This window comes from Anastrepha obliqua, chromosome 2, assembly GCF_027943255.1.
Source record: "Anastrepha obliqua isolate idAnaObli1 chromosome 2, idAnaObli1_1.0, whole genome shotgun sequence".
In the NCBI taxonomy this organism is placed as follows: Eukaryota; Metazoa; Arthropoda; class Insecta; order Diptera; family Tephritidae; genus Anastrepha; species Anastrepha obliqua.
The window spans coordinates 40184794-40201648 of NC_072893.1; the positions used below are offsets into that span (position 1 = coordinate 40184794).

A 16855-nucleotide genomic window follows, 5' to 3' on the forward strand; every position below is an offset into this window, starting at 1 on the left:
TCGCCCTTAGGGAAAATCTTTTTTATTATTTGGTTTTTCATGCCCCCAATAGATTTTCACACAAGTCCTTTTAGTGTTCACCCACAAACATATTCAACTGCAGCGGACATCCTTAACAGCCATTCTTGAAATTAGATGGCAGATATCTTGTTTTATTCACTTACCAAGTTTTATTTTGTATTCCTGTGTGCGCTTGTTGTCAATGCCTTGCCTTACTTTGTAAATAAAAATAATTAATTTATGAACGTTTTGAAAAGAATTCAGCTTCACTAGCAATAACATCGAAATCGTATCAATAACAAAATCGTTTAAATTTCTCAGAATGATTTGGTCTTGTCCAACTTTTGCTGGGCCGCTCTTCCTCCTATGCTTTGGGTTGTCGTCCCAGCGCGCAAATGGTGTATTCTCTGCAGACTTTTGCCAATTGAATTGCGGCACACGCGCACATACGCTCTGTGAAAAGGTATGGTTTTATTCACTCTTTAAATACCAATACTACAGTGGGTTATCGAAAATCAGCAGGAAAGTCATAACTGCAACTACAAATCACATGAGGTCTATGGCGACAGAGAATTGGGAAACATGGGGTTATGCGATCAACTCATTCTCGCACATAATGGCTTACGTGAACGCATTGTTACGCGCATGCATGTCACCAACATGGTGGTGATCAATTGGAGCAAACAATTATCGCAAATGGCGGAAAATTGGGCGAAATTCTGCCAACCGTACGAGGATGACGAATGTACGCATACGACGATGCCAATGACTGTGGAGCGTTTGCTCAATATAACGGAACAAAATCAAGTGGAACCGTATGTGGCAATGAATCGATTTTGTGTCGAAGCCCTTTATTTACCTTTTGAGCTAATACAAATGGCTATGCATTTGTGGTATTTCGAAAAGGACTACATGAAAGCACCCCACCCGCAAGCATATGAAAGTTTAAAGTTGGGTTTTCTTAGCGGCGAAAATAATTTTACACATTTGGCATATCCTCTGACTACTCGAATTGGATGCAGTGTTGCCAAGTAAGCCCATTTACATCCTAATCTCCGTGTGTACTTATATATCGTGAAGTAAAAAGTTCTAAAGAACTTCAACTTGATATATTTAGAGAGCCATGTCTCACAAATGGCCATTTAAAAGTCATATTCTTTTTCTTGATGGGCGCGATAAACGCTTACGCGATTTTGGCCGAGTTTAACAAGGCGCGCCAGTAGTCTCTTTCTCGTGATAACCGGTGCCAGTTGGACACACCAAGTGAAGTTAAGTCCTTCTCCACCTGACCTTTCCAACACCTTCGTGTTCCTCTGCTACCAGCAGCTAGTACCGCAGCGAATACCTTTAGAGCCGGAGCGATTGTATCCATTCGGACGACCTCACCTAGCCAACGAACCCGCTGGATCTTTATTCGCTGCTTTATATCTATGTCGTCGTAAAACTCATACAGCTCATCGTTCCATCGCCTGCGATATTCGCCGTTGCCAACGTGCAAAGATCCAAAAATCTTCTGCAGAATCTTTCTCTCAAACACTCAAGCGTCGCTTCATCGGATGTTGCCATCGTCCAAGCTTCTACGCCATACTTTAAGACGGGCATGATGGGCGCCTTGTAGAGTGCTCGTTTTGTTCGCCGAGAGAGGACTTCACTACTCAATTGCCTCCTTAGTTCAAGGCAGCACTTGTTGGCAAGGTTGGATTTCAAGGCAGACATTATTATCGGTATTAATGTGAGTTCCTAAATAAACGAAGTCTCTTACAACCTCGAAATCATAACTGTCAACTGTGACGTGGGCGCCGATAAGCGAAGTTAAAGACGTCACACGCGTCACTCTGTCTGAAACCTCGTTTGGCATCAAACCTTTACAATTCTGACAAAGCTGCAGGTATTAAGCAACGTCATTTTGCATAGCCATATTAGTTTTGCGACATAGAGGCAACTCCTTATTGTACTGCTGAATGCAGCTTTTTTTTTTTTGTGGCGCTGAGGTTGGGTTAAAAATGCCATCGCACACCATATAGTAACCGTCGCTAGTACGTGTGTGGCTTCACTAAAAATATCCCTCCTCTTCTCTTGGATGTTTCCCTCCACTCCGGGACTGCTTCCGCATTGCTTCGAGGTAGAGGGTTAAGACGGCGTCCTAAAAAGGACACTTACTTACTCACCCTGCGTCCAGGGTCGCCTGTTTTGAGAAACCTATGCTCAAAGCTCTTCAGCATTACTTTCCATTTCACGCTTCTTTTTTTCGGATAATATCCTCCACGAAATTTGCGACGGCATTCCCTTTTTCTTCGTCTATCATAATTTTCTTGACAATTTGTTCAGGTGTAAATACACCAATAGCTCGTTGTAGATCTGTTCTCTCTATGTTCCACCTCTCGCATTTAAAGGTGTGCTCCGCATCATCATACTCAGTATCTCCAGTATGCAGTTTGGTAGGCTCACTTTCCCCATTCGCCACAAATACCATGCCCGGACAAAAACTGTGTGAGGTAATAGTTAACCTCACCGTGCTTTCTTTCTACCCACTTTTTTAGATCGGGTATTAGTCTCGCTGTCCATCTACCGGACCGTTCAGAGTTCCCTTTTGGCGGCGAAAGTGTGAGCGTTTGAACTCTAATATCGGCGAAGCGTGGTACTGGGATTCCTGTGTTTTTTGCCTCCCATCTCCGTTTGCACTCTTGTGCTACAATACTTATAGGGATGGTTCCGCTGATAACTAACACCGCTGCTTCAGATACTGTTCTGTATGACGAAGCCACTCTGAGAGCGCAGGTGCGTTGCACAGATTGCAATGTTTTCCGCCGGCATTGCACCCTTAGCGAATCTGCCCATATTTCGCATCCGTATAAGAGAATCGAGTTCGTCGTGTCCATTAAAAGTTTTCGCTTGTTCTTCGTTGGACCTCCAAGGTTTGCCATGAGCTTACTTAACATGCCGCTTACTTTGACAACTCTTGTGGCACCATGGTTTATGTGCGCCCAGTAAGTTGGCCTTGTGTCTAATTGCACTCCTAGGTATTTGACCACTCTTTTTGTCGATAAAGTGGCATCGAGTACTTAGATGTCTACTTCTAATGGGATACGTCTGTTCGTTAGAAGGATTAGCTCTGTTTCCTCTGTGGCCAGCTTTAATCCATAGTCTTCTAGTCATGCCTGAACTCGGATCATCACCTGATTTAACTTCCTTTTGGCTTCGTCAGTGTTTCGGGCGATTATTACAGCTGCAATGTCATCTGCGTATCCCACTAAATGCACATCCTCAGGCATCTCTATTCGAAGGATTTCATCGTAGCTTATATTCCAAAGTTCAGGTCCGAGTATTGATCCTTGGGCCGCACCTGCTGTTACACCCTTCTCGCGTTTCAGCTTTAAAATCAGCAAAAAGATGGTATGCGTCTATTCTCCCTTCATGGATCTTTCCCAAGACTTGGCGTATTGTGAATATCTGGTCGCTGGTGGATTTTCCAGGTCTAAAGTTTGGCGGGGTTCATTTAGAATTTTTAACAGCTTCAAATTTGCACTTTATTATACTAAAATTTAATGGGCTATAAAACTGCGTACCCTAATTTTTTTCAGAAATTCTGATTAAAAGTTTTAAAATTTGGGGGAAAATTAGTGGAATTTTTATAAATAAATTTAAATTTTAAAAACTAATTTTGTATAAAGTTTTAAGCGTTAATTTATATGAAGCTTGTTGCAGAACAACTTTATTTTTATTAAAAAAAAATACGAAAATTGCGAAAACAAAAGAAAAGCAGACAAAGCTTCTCAATATTTTGAGTTTCTGTAGTTTTCTTGCAGGCTGTATGTCTACAAATATATCTCTTCCAGTATATTTTATTTCTATTTATAGGATACTTACTTACATTTACACATAGTGGTGCATATTATATATATGTAAATATGATAGATACATACATACATATATTAAAATCTTTCAACATTTCTCCTTTCTCTCTTAGATATGACCACACCTTCTGTGTTTTTTGCTTTTATGAACCCTACTATAGACATACCGATGGAATTGTGTTTGAATACGGCCAACCATCCACACATTGTCCTCCACAATATCCTCTGAAGGATCTCATCTTTCCATCGATGTGTTCACGTAATCTCTATCTTGATGCGGATGAAGAGAGTTGTGCTGCAGGCCGAATTAAAGCCTCTGCTGGGTTTTCAACTACAAACTATTTTATTGCAATTTGTGTTCTAATAATTAAATATAATTAAATGTCGTCCTTTAAATGTAAACTCTATAATATTCTTGTAATACTCGTATATGAAGCTAATTTTGATTCCTGCCGTAGGTGGTGCGTAGTAATGCAAAAAACTGGTAGGACATGCTGATAACCTGCAGGAAGAAGAAATGCAACTTTGTACTTTTCATGATTTTTAAACTTTACTTGATTAAAATTTATATAATAGGACTATGGTTAAGTTCGTGCGGTTTTTTTTCGAAATTTGAAACTTTATTGACGTAAAATGGTTACAAATTTAATATTCAAAGTATTCTCCATCGCTTGCTACTACTTTTTCCCATCTTTCTGGCAATTCACGGATTCCCTTTGTGAAAAATTCGGTCGGTTTTGCCGCAATCCACGAATCGATCCATTTTTTGACTTCATCGTAATTACGGAAGTGCTGGTCAGCCAGGCCATGTTGCATCGATCGGAAGAGATAGTAATCGGATGGCGCAAGGTCTGGACTATACGGCGGGTGGGGTGGGACATCCCATTTGAGCGTTTCTAAGTATGTTTTGACCACTTGTGCAACATGTGGCCGAGCATTGTCATGTTGCAAAATAACTTTGTCGTGTCTATCGGCGTATTGCGGCCGTTTTTCTCGCAGTGCTCGGCTCAAACGCATCAATTGTCGTCGGTAGACATCCCCCGTAATCGTTTCATTCGGTTTCAGTAGCTCATAATACACAACACCCAGCTGGTCCCACCAGATACACAGCATAACCTTCAGGCCATGAATATTCTGCGCCGACGTCGATGTTGAAGCATGGCCAGGGTATCCATACGTTGCCCGACGTTTTGGATTGTCGTAATGGACCCACTTTTCATCGCCAGTCACAATTCGATGCAAAAAACCCTTTCTTTTGTGCCGTTGAAGCAGTTGTTCGCATGCCATAAAACGGCGTTCAACGTCTCTTGGCTTCAATTCATACGGCACCCAATGGCCTACCTTTCGGATCATTCCCATGGCTTTTAAACGTTTGGAAATGGTTGATTGATCAACTCCCAAAGTTTTTGCAACCTCTTCTTGCGTTTGAGCCGGATCTTGATCGAGCAATTCCTCCAATTCGGTATCCATGAACTTTGGCGGCGCACCCTCGCGTTCTCCGTCTTCCAAGCCAAAATCACCACTTTTAAAGCGTGCAAACCACTTCTGGCACGTTCGCTCAGCTAGAGCATGCTCACCATAAACTTCCACCAAGATACGATGACTTTCGGCTGCTTTTTTCTTCATATTAAAAAATTCCCCGCAAAAACACATTATTTGGCACGAAATTCGACATTTTCAAGTGTGGTAAAAATATTGTTGTTTACGCTTCAAATAAAAAACTTATACTGACGTTTGTGCCTTACGACAGTAGCTCTCCAATGAATGTTTGGAAATGTGGATCGATGGAATAATAATCAAGTTACGCCATCTGTTGTAAAACCGTAACGAACTTATTCATAGTCCTATTAATATTAAATTATACTAAAAAATGAAATTTTACAATAATAATCATCTAATTTTGATTTTAAACACCTTTTTTACTAAATAAAATAATTGAGTTTGAGTAAGTAAAATTTTTATTTTGGCTTTAAGGCGCTCCCTGTTTCTATACTGCAGCTGTGTAGTTCAGAAGTACGACGCCACATTATAAATCTTCCGATGGGGTGATTAATTTTGCCCCACCTTATATCAATACTGAGAAATGAGATCATTATAAATCTTCCGATGGGGTGATTAATTTTGCCCCACCTTATATCAATACTGAGAAATGAGATTTTACAATAACTGCACACGTATTAAGGAATACATACAGGGTTGCCAATATTCGACGGACCCATCGCCGGAGATCGCTTAATGACATACCGCGTTGGAAGCGTCAATCCAAGCAAATTTTTACCATGGAACAGTACACGCCACGCGAGCGCTCCCAACTCGTTGAAATTTACATTCAACAAAAGGAGTCAATTGTGAAAACTCAACGTGCGTATAAAAAATTAAATAATGTGATAATTGAGCCTTCTAAGAACACCATTAAACGTTTGTACGAAAGACGAGGCCAAATCAAAACCGACCAAGACGATCGGATGAGAATATTGCTCTTGTACGGGCCAGTGTTGAGACGTCGCCAAGGACATCCCAAAATCACCGTTCTCAGCAGTTGGGCATTGCTCGGACCACTTTACAACGAATTATCCGCATTGATTTGCATATATTCCCGTATAAGATTCAATTGACGCAGAGATTGTTGCCTGCGGGCAAGCCTCGTCGATTGGAGTGGACCCAAATCCGTCGGGTCCCTCGAATATGGGCAACCCTGTAGTATAGTTAGCATTGCCAAGAAAAGAAAAAATCTCGTGTAGGAATTGGATATTGCTTCATGTACGAGTTTGTATAGGGCCCGCCATCTATCGTTACGGATTTGAACTAGGTATTTTTTGAAGAATGGTAACACTTAGCTGTCATCTGATTTGACAGAAAATTAGTTTTATTCTTCCGCTGAACGAAAATGGTTGAGTATACAAAGAACGCTGGGAAATATTGCGACATTACTTTCAAAATCATGGTAATGTTGCAGAATGTGTACGAAAATTACGTACGGCAATGGGAAGAAGAAAATCACCGAATGAAGCGTATGTGCGTTACTTTGCGAAAAAAGTAAGAGAAACTGGGTTGCTTATTGACAAACCAACGCGTGACCGACCAAAAACCGCGCGTACACCCGAAAATATTGCTGCTGTGGCCGAGAGTGTTCGTGAATCACCAGGAACATCAGTTCACCGTCGTTCTCAACAATTGGACATTTCGGAGACATCATTGAGAAGAATTTTGGGTAAAGACCTCGGTATGACGCCGTACAAAGTCCAAGCCAAGAGCCATATGAATGAAGGTTGTGTTCCATCATTAACCGGAAGGATTGTACTTCAAAATAAAAAAAACAGTTTGGAAAAATATTGAGTAGTTTCTTTTTATAGCATTTTTAATTCCGTAAAGTTATATGGTGGACCCTGTATAAGCTCTTCTTCTTTCATAGCGCTACAACGCGTGGTGCGTCAAAGCTTCCTTCAAAATGCTTGTCCAAAACGGTCTATCTTAAGCTGTTGCTTCGTAGTTACGTATTCCTAACTTCTTAAGATCGTGTTCCACTGCGTCTATCCAACGATTCCTCGGACTGCCTTTGACCTTCGCGCCCATTGACTTTCCGGTCAAAGCTTTCTTCACGGTACAGTCAGCAGGCATACGGATCACAAGACCTCGCCATCCTAGGCGCTGCGCTTTAGCAAAACGCTGTACGTTTTGAGTTGTCTCGTTCTGAGTTAGATCGTTCAGTTCAAAGTTCAATCGAATTCTGTAGGTACCATCATCCATCCTTATTGGGCCCAAGATCTTTCTTAAATTTTTTCTTTCCATGCTGGCAATCTGCGTGCAGTCATCAACCTTAAGAGTCCATACCTCACAACTATACGTTAGGATTGGTCAAATAAGGGTCTTGTACATAATTAAATTTGTAGCTTCCGACAAAACTCGGGACTTAAACAAGTTAAGGTGGGCGTAATACGCTTTGTTGGCGGCGTTAATGCGATCCGCGAGTGCGAAAGCTGAATCACCGCTACGTGCGAACATAACTCCTAGGTACTTAAAATGCTGCACTGCTTCAAAAGTATAGGCTCCCACATGGAAATTTTACATCTGTGCAGGCCGTCTCGATTTCATGAGATATTTGGTTTTGCCTTCGTTTACAAAAAGGCCAATTCGCATTTTGTTAATTTTTAGGAACATTTCTCTTAAATCATTCCTATTTCTTGAGAGAACAGCGATGTCATCTGCGTAAGCACATATTTGGGTTGTTTTAGTTGCCCAGGTATCACCTTTGTTGACTCCCCTTACGGCAAAGTGCAGCATCTCATTGAATATGACTGTAGATAAGACATCACCTTGTTTTACACCTAATGCAATAGAGAAGCTTCCCTTGAATGATCACTTTTGCTTGTATATTTCTGAGCGTTGCGCTAACGAGCCTTATTAGTTTGCCAGGTATTCCAAAAATAGGCAGTGTGTGTGGGATCCCATCTCTTGTCGAGCTACTCTACGAAATCCGCATTAGTAGTCTTCAATTATTTGTATAGTTTAGGTCAAGTTAACCAAGATGCTTGTCTAACACAAGACAGCCGGTGGCCAACAATTCTTCGAAGAAATACTCGCCAAGATATTTGGCACGGCTTCTTTTAGGTGCAGGTCATTCACAGAGGAGGTGTTGTACCGACTCAATTTCTTCTTCATCTCCACAACTCCAAACCAGATGTCATTGTGAGGTATACCCATTCTATGTACTGGCTAGGGGCCAATGGTGCAATGGCCCGTTGTAACACCTGTGAGGACGCTGGTAGTTGATTTGTTGAATCTAACCAGATATTTTGTTCTTCTAAGATTCAATTTTGCCCAGAGCGCTGTGGAGACCCCGCAGTTAGTAGTGAGAGACCAGTTTCTACTGGTTTCAGCATTTACGCTCAAGACAAACGCAGTGTATGGTTCATTTAGAGGAATCCTTTTGTCCTCTACTACTCGCTGTGGGTCAAACTCAGAGCTTTTGCTTGCACACTCATGCGCTCTTTCATTTCCCTTCGCTCCAGAGTGGCCGGGAACGCAACAAAGTTTGGTGTTGTGTTGTTGAATAAACGAGAGGGACTTTCTGCGTTCTTTAACATATCTTGAATTGAAGCGCGTTGAGACCAGTGCCTTGATCGCTACTTGACCTCGGCTGCATCATCGCGGCAGATGGTGGAAGATGTCAACTGCAGGCTAAACAAAGCAAGGGTATCGGGGAGTTAGCAAATCTCCAGGTTCACTAAACTACGAATATTTGGCACCGTATTGTTGAACGGAAGCGAAATATGGCTGGTCTCTACCATCATCACACAGAAGCTACAATCTTTCGTCAACAAATGCCTCCGCATCATCTGCAGAATATTCTGGCCAAACACCATCAGTAACGACGCACTGTGGAGATTAACGAATGAGGAACACATCCTTAGGCAAATCAAACGCCGAGAGTGGTGCTGGATAGGTCACACATTGAGAAAACCACCAGATAGCAAAACAAGAATGGCACTGGACTAGAACCCGCAAGGGAGCAAAGGTCGCGGTAGACCAAAAACATTTGGAGAAGATCGATGTTGTGCGAACTAGCAGATGCCGACATCTCATACGACTGTGCAAAAGCAACAGTACAGAACCGTGTACGATGGAAGAGACTTGTCGAGGCTCTATGCGCCAGAGAGGAATGAACAAGGAAAAAAAACATAAGAAAAACATAATAACAACTCGAAAAAAAGTTTTTTGTTGTGTGGCGTTTTTAGTCCGCTCTACTTAGGAGCACGTTTCGCATAAATATCTGCAATTATGTGCCCTTAATTGGTCTTTTATAAATAACTCCCTTGACCCTTAAGTTTAATAATTCTGCATAGTTCCTTCTATTAAAACTCTACTCACCTTCATGTAAGTGCGAAATGAAATTGGCGGAAATGTAGGTGCGCGAATAGAGGCTGGTTTCTGGCTGCGCATTATTATTATAGTCAGAAGCCATTTGTAGCGCTTGTCGCAATCGAACCAATTTTGATTATAGGCAGCATCTCCGACGCGTAAACTCTATAAAATTGTGAAACATGAATTGATATGTGAAGTTAACGAAGACGTTTCAATAATGCAAGCAATACAGTAAATTTAATAAAGTAAATCATATTTTAAATATTACAATACTCGTAGTAAACAGACCCGCGTGCGTTGATACGGTTACATTTTTATATTATTGAATAGCTTGAATACACATGCAGCTATTTTTTTACAATGTTTTCAGTGTAAACGGATTTAATATACAGTGACACAACTTATTTGATGCATGTAATACAAGGCAGGTTTAGAATAAAGGAAATGGGACGATGTTTATTAAATTTAATAAAAAAAATGTATACGACTTTTAATGAGATATGTAGGTATATACCTATGAAATGAGACTTTCAGCTATTAGTTCATAGATGTCGCTAAGAGCATATTTAAACCTTCCCAAATGTCTGGTTTTTTTCGTCCGTCATCTGTCAACAATATTCAGTTCATTGTTCGTTACGTTTCATACAACAATGCATTTTTGTCGCTCTTAAAAATGTGGAATTTCGTGTCTCCAAACTACAATTAGCGGACATCGTGAAACCACTTGCGAAATGCTGCTCTCCCGGTTCAAGAGGAAGTCTTTTTTGCATCGAATCGTTACAGGTGATGAAAAATGGGTGTATTTCTCCAATCCCAAGCGTAAACGATCGTATGGTCCACCCGGCCACAAGCCAAAAACAACGGCCAAACCAAATCGCTTCGGCCGCAAGGCAATGCTGTGTGTTTTCTGGGATCAGCGTAGTATGATTTGGTACGAGCTATTAAAACCAGGTGAAACAGTTGACGGTACACGCTACCAACGACAATTGGCCGATTTGAACAGCGCTATACACCGAAAACGCCCAGAATATGCCGGTCGGCGTCACAAAGGAATTTTTCTTGATGACAATGCACCGCCACATCGAACAAGAGCGACCCGGGAATTGGTGGAGACATACGATTGGGAACCGCTGATGCATGCGGCTTACTCACCAGATTTGGCGCCTTCCGGTTATCATTTGTTTGCATCGTTGGGCCACGCACTTTTCGAGCAGCGCTTCAATTCTCACGAAGAAGCCAAAAAATGGCTCGATGATTAGTTTGCGGCTAAAAACGGCGAATTTTTTTGGCGCGGCATCCACAAATTGCCTGAGAGATGGTAAAAATGTGTCGCTGGCGATGGCTATTCTTTTGAAGTTTGTACTGTTTACCACTGCAGAAAGAACAATAACATTTGTTTGCTGAAAAAATATAGCAACAAATAGTTTTCTCATCGAAATATGCTCACAGCTTAAATGATGCAGTGTATTTTATATTTCCTCTGAGAATGCAATAACGGTGAAATGTATTTTTTATGTTTAGCTTAGCATCTTAAGTCATTCTCAAAAAATGTTTGTAAAAAAAATTTAAAAAAATTTATTTTTTTTGTAAATGGGAAAACGGACCTCACCTGAAAAAAGGAAGACGTTATTCGTCATTATAAAGAGGGCAAAAGCCAACAAAAAATTTGGAAAAAATAGAAGATAATGGCAGATATTTAATGATGCAGATAAGTCGTGGACTGTTCGCAAAGTAAAAAAAAAACCGATTTAAGCGCTCCAAAATTAACGAACGAAGTCGAAAAATACTTACAGTCTGTTACATAAGCGCGTGGTCACTGTTACACGTATATTAGATAAAAAATCAGAGCGTCCTGTTTCTTTTTCTATGACATGGAGAGCACCTCAGTCCTTCATTCTTTTTGTAAAAAGTCAGCTGTCTGTCAAATTTAGTCTTCAATTGAGTGGTTTTTCGAAATTAGCGCAAACTGCAGCTGCGAAATATATGGGAAAGTCGAAGCAGTTCGTTAGCAAGTGGATAAAATGCTATAAAAAGGTCGGCAACGTTGATGATTTTCCTGATCGCGGAAGTGCAAGCAAAGTCTCAAAAAAAGACGAAAAAAAGATTCTCGCATTGTTCTCGAAAGATCCAACTTTGACTTAACGTGGAGTTGCTGTGAAATTGAAAGCAAAACTTGTTGACTTATCTTACGGAACGATTCGCAGGCATTTGATTGCCAATAAACTGAAATATCGCAGTACTTTGGAAAATACCAATGTTGAGTGCAAAACACGTTGAAAAACGAGTGGAATGGGCGAAGGAAAACTTGAACCGCGATTGGAGCAACGTATTTTTTCTGATGAATCCTCCTTCTGGGCATTTCCGAGAGTAGGATGCTTCAACGGACTGTTAAACACCCCGTCAAGGTCCATGTTTGGGGGTGCTTCTCAAACAAAGGTTTCGGTACTTTGTTCTTATTTACCGCGAATGTAAATGCAGAAAAAATGAATAAAATATATCAAAAGGCTTTGTTACCATCTGCTAAGCAATGGTATATCAAGAAAAATGAAAGATGGACCCTTCAAGAGGACAACGATCCGAAACATCGGTGTTGAGCGTGTAGCGAGTGAAAGGCGCAAAACGGAGTTGTCACTTTAGATTGGCCATCTCAGTCACCGTATGCAAATCCCATAGAAAATGTTTGGGCTCTGATGAAAATGTGGCTTTGCAGACGCAAGCCATGTAATTTAGATCAACTTTCTTGACAAATTCGGAAATTTGGAAGTCTCTTCCGATAGAATATGCAGAAAAACTAGTGGAAAGTATGCCCAGACGGTGCCAGGTCATAATTGACAATGCAGGGAATTGGACTTGCTACTGAGGTATTTGTATTGAATATTGACGACCAAATTATAAATAAAAAAAATCAATTGCTGTTATTATTTAACAGTGACCACCAAATCTCAACGTAATTGAGTGGTCAGTGCTGGAAAATAAATAAGGAACCACAATATTTCTATTGCTTCTGATCTGAAACGGGCCTACAAGAAGAATGGGATATAATTAGTTCCGATTATACAGCAAATCTTGTAGAATCTGTGAATTTTTGATTAAAAGCTATTCTGAATCAAAAGGGATAACCCACTAAGTAGAAGACATAATTATGAAATCGAAATATTAATGTGTTTATGTTTGGGAATACTTTTAATGTAGTGCATCATTTAAGCTGTGACCTCAAAACTGTAACTGAATTATTTTAATTTGCCATATCTTTCTTATGAAGAAACATTTTTTGTTATTAAATAAAACATGTTATTTAACAATAAAAAAATATATGATTTTTTTCTGTAATGGAAGTACCATAAAATATATTTGATATTTTAATCATTTTTTTTTTTGGCTGCATCAAATAAGCTGTGAATCACCGTGCCTGTTGTGTACGTGTAGATAAGAGAAAGTAGACAAGAAGCGCAGAAGCCTTAGAAGAAGAAGAAGCCTGGCATCATGGCATCGCACAAACAAGCTTTGGTTTAGTTATGAAAAATATTGAAGAAGCTTCAGCAACCGTTGCTAAAGCATCTATGAAAGTTGCTGCTGAAGAAAAATTTAAGAATCTACCAATCAAGATAAATTACAATTATCTAAGGATGGAATTATTGAATCCTGAGATGGTACTTGGATCACGAAAGGCTTTTCTTCGTTTTTCGGAGTCACAACATTTATTGGTTATTTCTCAGGACCAAACAGTTGTCGACTGTTTGGTAAAAAGCAGACAATGCAAAGAGTGCGAAATTCACGAAAAGCACAAAGGTACGGCTGAGTATGAATAGTGGTTAGAAAATCATCACGAAAATTGTGCAGCAAATCACAAAGGTAGCTCTGAGAAAATGGGACGAGTGCTGTGGAAATGTTTCGGAGATCATTAGAAAACCATGGGGTTAAATATTAATATTACATAGGTGACGGTGATATAAAAACTTTTTCTAGTATCACAAATGCTCAGCCGTACCGAAGCCTCGTTGTAAAGAAGAAAGGATGCATGGGTCATGTCCAACAACATATGGGTAAGCGTCTTCGCCAAGTACATCAAATGAAATCAAACGAGTTAGTTTGGGAGGAAAAGGAAAATTAACTGCCAAACTAAGTCTTAATTCAAAGATTTGAAAGATTGCACCCAAATGTATACCAGGTAGTCGGAGAGTTTTTTTTTTTTGGTGGCTGAGGTAGGGTTCAAAATGCCTTCGCACTTACAGCGACCGCCGTCTACTGCGTCGTGTGGTGTGGCCACTAAAACGATCCCTCCTCTACTTCTGGGGAGACACCTTTCCCGGAACTGCTTTCTATATTACTTCGGGAGGGCCCAGAACGGCATCCATAAAGGACCAATTCTATTCACCTACGTCTGGGTCCACCATATTTGTAGCCAGCTTTAATGCTATAGGCGCGTCTTCTTGTGTCTCTATTTGTGTGGACCAAAAATTGCTCAGAATTCAACATTCGAAAGACCTCATTAAACAGGCGAGAAAAGACGAGAACTTCCATTAAAACATTGTAACGGGTGATGAAACGTGGTGTTTTCAACATGAACCTGAAACTAAGCGTCAAAGTGCCGAATGGAAGGCTCCAGACGAGCCACTACCAAAAAATCGCGTTTGGAGAAGTCAAAAATCAAGTCCATGCTCATTTGTTTTTACAATTCTAAGGAAATTGTCGACAAGAGGCTCATACCAAAGGGCCCAACCCTCAATGCAATTTTCTACCTTGGCGTTTTGAAGCGTTTGTTGCATAGCATTGGTCGAATACGCCCTGAATACCGCAAAGGAGGAAGCTGGCGCTTATTGCATGATAATGAACCATCTTATAGATCCACTCTTGTGACTGATTTTTTGATTAGAAATCGCATTTTAACCATGTATCTCTCACCGTATTCGCCTAATATGGCTCTCTGTGACTTCTACCTATTGAGAAAATTGCATTTGGCCATGAAAGGAAAACGTTTTGCGTCCGTAGAAGTCATCCAAAAAGCTGTTACCGACATCCTGAAGGAAATTCCGGTCAATGACCTGAAACACTCTTTCGAAAAGCTTTCAGATCGCGCAAAACAGTGTATCGAGACTAGAGGGGGCTATTTTGAATAAATAAACTCGAAGTTATCGGAACACACTCCTGTCGTTTCCATTTTTGTTTTTTACTGGTAATTTATGTGCATTTTTGGTACTTGGGTATCTATGTATGTGTTTTTATTGTACTTACCGCCGTCATTAACTCATCGCCATAATAGCAGACCACTAAGACTTGCACCAATGAAGCTGTTAGAAAAATAACATATTTCACAATGTCTTCTGTAGATGAGGCGGTCACTTGAAATCCAATAAAGCAGATTGTCAACGAAGCGGTTAGAAAATTCAATAGCAAAGAGAAGCTGAAAATGCTGTTAACATGTTCGGACAGTCTGAAACAAAACGAAGCAAAAAACATGTCAAAGCATTTTAATATCGCATCCATGCATATCGCATTCCCCAACTCACTCCAGACATTTGGCATGTTTCACCACCAATGCTTGCAAATATTCCAAATCCTTCTGTGCATTCATTTTCGTTGCGCCACCAAACTCTTCCAAGCAACGAGAAATAAAATCAAAATGCATGCAAAGTTGTGTCACCGAAGCCACCAGTACGAGGTCGGCAGAGAGAAAGGCTACACCAGCCAAATATGAGCCATGCGCTTGGCCCATATACGTGAGCCAATAGACCCAATTATTTTCGGTTGGATTATATGGATACCATATGGCGAAGCCGAAACCACGCTCATACTCGGGCGCGCCCAACAGCCAATACTGCACACTAGCTTTAAGAGCCGGATAAAGGCTGAACGTAGAGGTGTAAGCGAAACAAAGCAAGGCAAAAATCCCCATTATACGACGCATAACACGTTCACGCTGCGGTAGTTTGTAAGCAGCTTGCAGCTCAATGCCTTTCGGAAACATCTCTTCCATTTGATCTAAATGTTGGCGCAATGTTTCGCGATGTGCTGCCAAAGCGATCTGCTTAAAATCGGCAACAAGTGAGAAACCAATGCAAGGCGCTACGCCGGTGGCCTCCAAAACCGTAGCATAAGAGCTTAAAGCTTTTATGAAGAAGATGATCTCACCTGCAACAAACAGATTGAAGTTGAAGAAGCCGACGTAGAGTAGTAGCTTGAGCAGCCACCGACGTATACGATTGGAAGAGCGATGCTCGTACAAATCCTCACCGATCGTCTGGTAAAAGATGACTGGGATGCGTATGAAATCTTTGAAAGTGCGATCTACCGGCTGCATGCTTGTTCGACTCAGGCGGAGCACGGATGTACAGTTGATGAGGATATCCTCTAGATTAAAAACAACTGGGAAACAAGTGAAATGCACACTGGAAATAAATGCGTGTTTTTTGTGCAGAAGTATTTATACGCAATTGTAAAGTGACTTCATATTGTATGCACGTGCAAGGAGACCGACAAAAGTTCGGTTAACTGTATGGAAGAGAAACCAGCAAAAATTTTTTTAATTTGATATTTTGGATCTAATGAAGATTTTTTGTCTTTTACAGATAATCATAATATATTTCAATACGTTTCTTTAATCAGTAGATCGTCTGTTGAAAGTAGTTCTGAAAATCACGTTTTTTTTGCTTCTTAAGCTCTATATTAGCCGATCTTAATTATCTCTGCTTTGCTCCCTTCAAACTTTCCCTAATTTTTGGAAATAATCTAAGCTCGTATGGTACCAGTTCCGGCGAATATGGCGTCAGACGAATTTCTTCCATGTCAGAAAGCGCAATAAAATTACTACAGGTCCGGCACTCGAAGTGTAAGCAATTAAAAAGGCCATAAATTTAGTTTGAAAAATTACTTTTATTCAATTCAAAGTAAAAATTGTGTGAAAATAATACAAAATTAAGAATCAGTTAACTTTTGCTCGATATGACCACCTTTTGCCTTTACTATGGGTGTGAAACGAACCGCAAGCTGCCCGAATGTGACTTGCGCGTATTTTGGCCCACTCGCCATTAATGGCTTTTTTCAGCAACTCGAGACTCGCACCTTGCTCTACAAAATGGCCCAAAGAGAACAATCCATCGGATTCGCGTCTGGTGAATTTGAGAGTCTTTGTGTGGACGTTA

At 40.6% G+C, this 16855-nt stretch overlaps 2 protein-coding genes across 3 annotated transcripts; one reads left to right on the forward strand and one right to left on the reverse strand.

Moving 5' to 3' along the window:
* The first annotated feature begins 210 nt into the window (after positions 1-210).
* LOC129238467 (venom allergen 5.02-like) lies at positions 211-4253 on the forward strand. Of its 2 annotated transcripts, none has more exons than XM_054873493.1 (3): positions 211-463; positions 520-1031; positions 3968-4253. In XM_054873493.1, exons 1-3 carry the CDS (start codon positions 323-325, stop codon positions 4233-4235), a joined length of 921 nt encoding a protein of 306 aa, XP_054729468.1. In that variant the 5' UTR covers positions 211-322; the 3' UTR covers positions 4236-4253. The 2 variants fall into 2 exon arrangements, with proteins under 2 accessions (XP_054729468.1, XP_054729469.1); XM_054873494.1 differs by having other exon boundaries at positions 523-1031.
* Positions 4244-16161, reverse strand: LOC129238466 (odorant receptor 67c). Its single transcript, XM_054873492.1, has 4 exons — positions 15224-16161; positions 14949-15147; positions 9723-9878; positions 4244-4356 (listed from the first exon to the last, which is right to left on the reverse strand). The coding sequence occupies exons 1-4, from the start codon at positions 16012-16014 to the stop codon at positions 4291-4293; spliced, it is 1212 nt and encodes a 403-aa protein (XP_054729467.1). The 5' UTR covers positions 16015-16161; the 3' UTR covers positions 4244-4290.
* Positions 16162-16855: the final 694 nt, after the last annotated feature.

What these genes read in the sequence shown, in the direction of transcription:
- LOC129238467 (XM_054873493.1), top strand. Translation starts at nt 323, where the DNA reads ATGATTTGGTCTTGTCCAACTTTTGCTGGGCCGCTCTTCCTCCTATGC. An exon ending in CACATACGCTCTGTGAAAAG is followed by an intron (nt 464 to 519) that starts GTATGGTTTTAT and finishes ATCGAAAATCAG; the next exon opens with CAGGAAAGTCATAACTGCAA. An exon ending in ATTGGATGCAGTGTTGCCAA is followed by an intron (nt 1,032 to 3,967) that starts GTAAGCCCATTT and finishes TTTCTCTCTTAG; the next exon opens with ATATGACCACACCTTCTGTG.
- LOC129238466 (XM_054873492.1), bottom strand. Translation starts at nt 16,014, where the DNA reads ATGCAGCCGGTAGATCGCACTTTCAAAGATTTCATACGCATCCCAGTC. An exon ending in AAACATGCCAAATGTCTGGA is followed by an intron (nt 15,148 to 15,223) that starts GTGAGTTGGGGA and finishes GTTTTGTTTCAG; the next exon opens with ACTGTCCGAACATGTTAACA. An exon ending in CATTTCGCACTTACATGAAG is followed by an intron (nt 4,357 to 9,722) that starts GTGAGTAGAGTT and finishes TTCTTCCTGCAG; the next exon opens with GTTATCAGCATGTCCTACCA.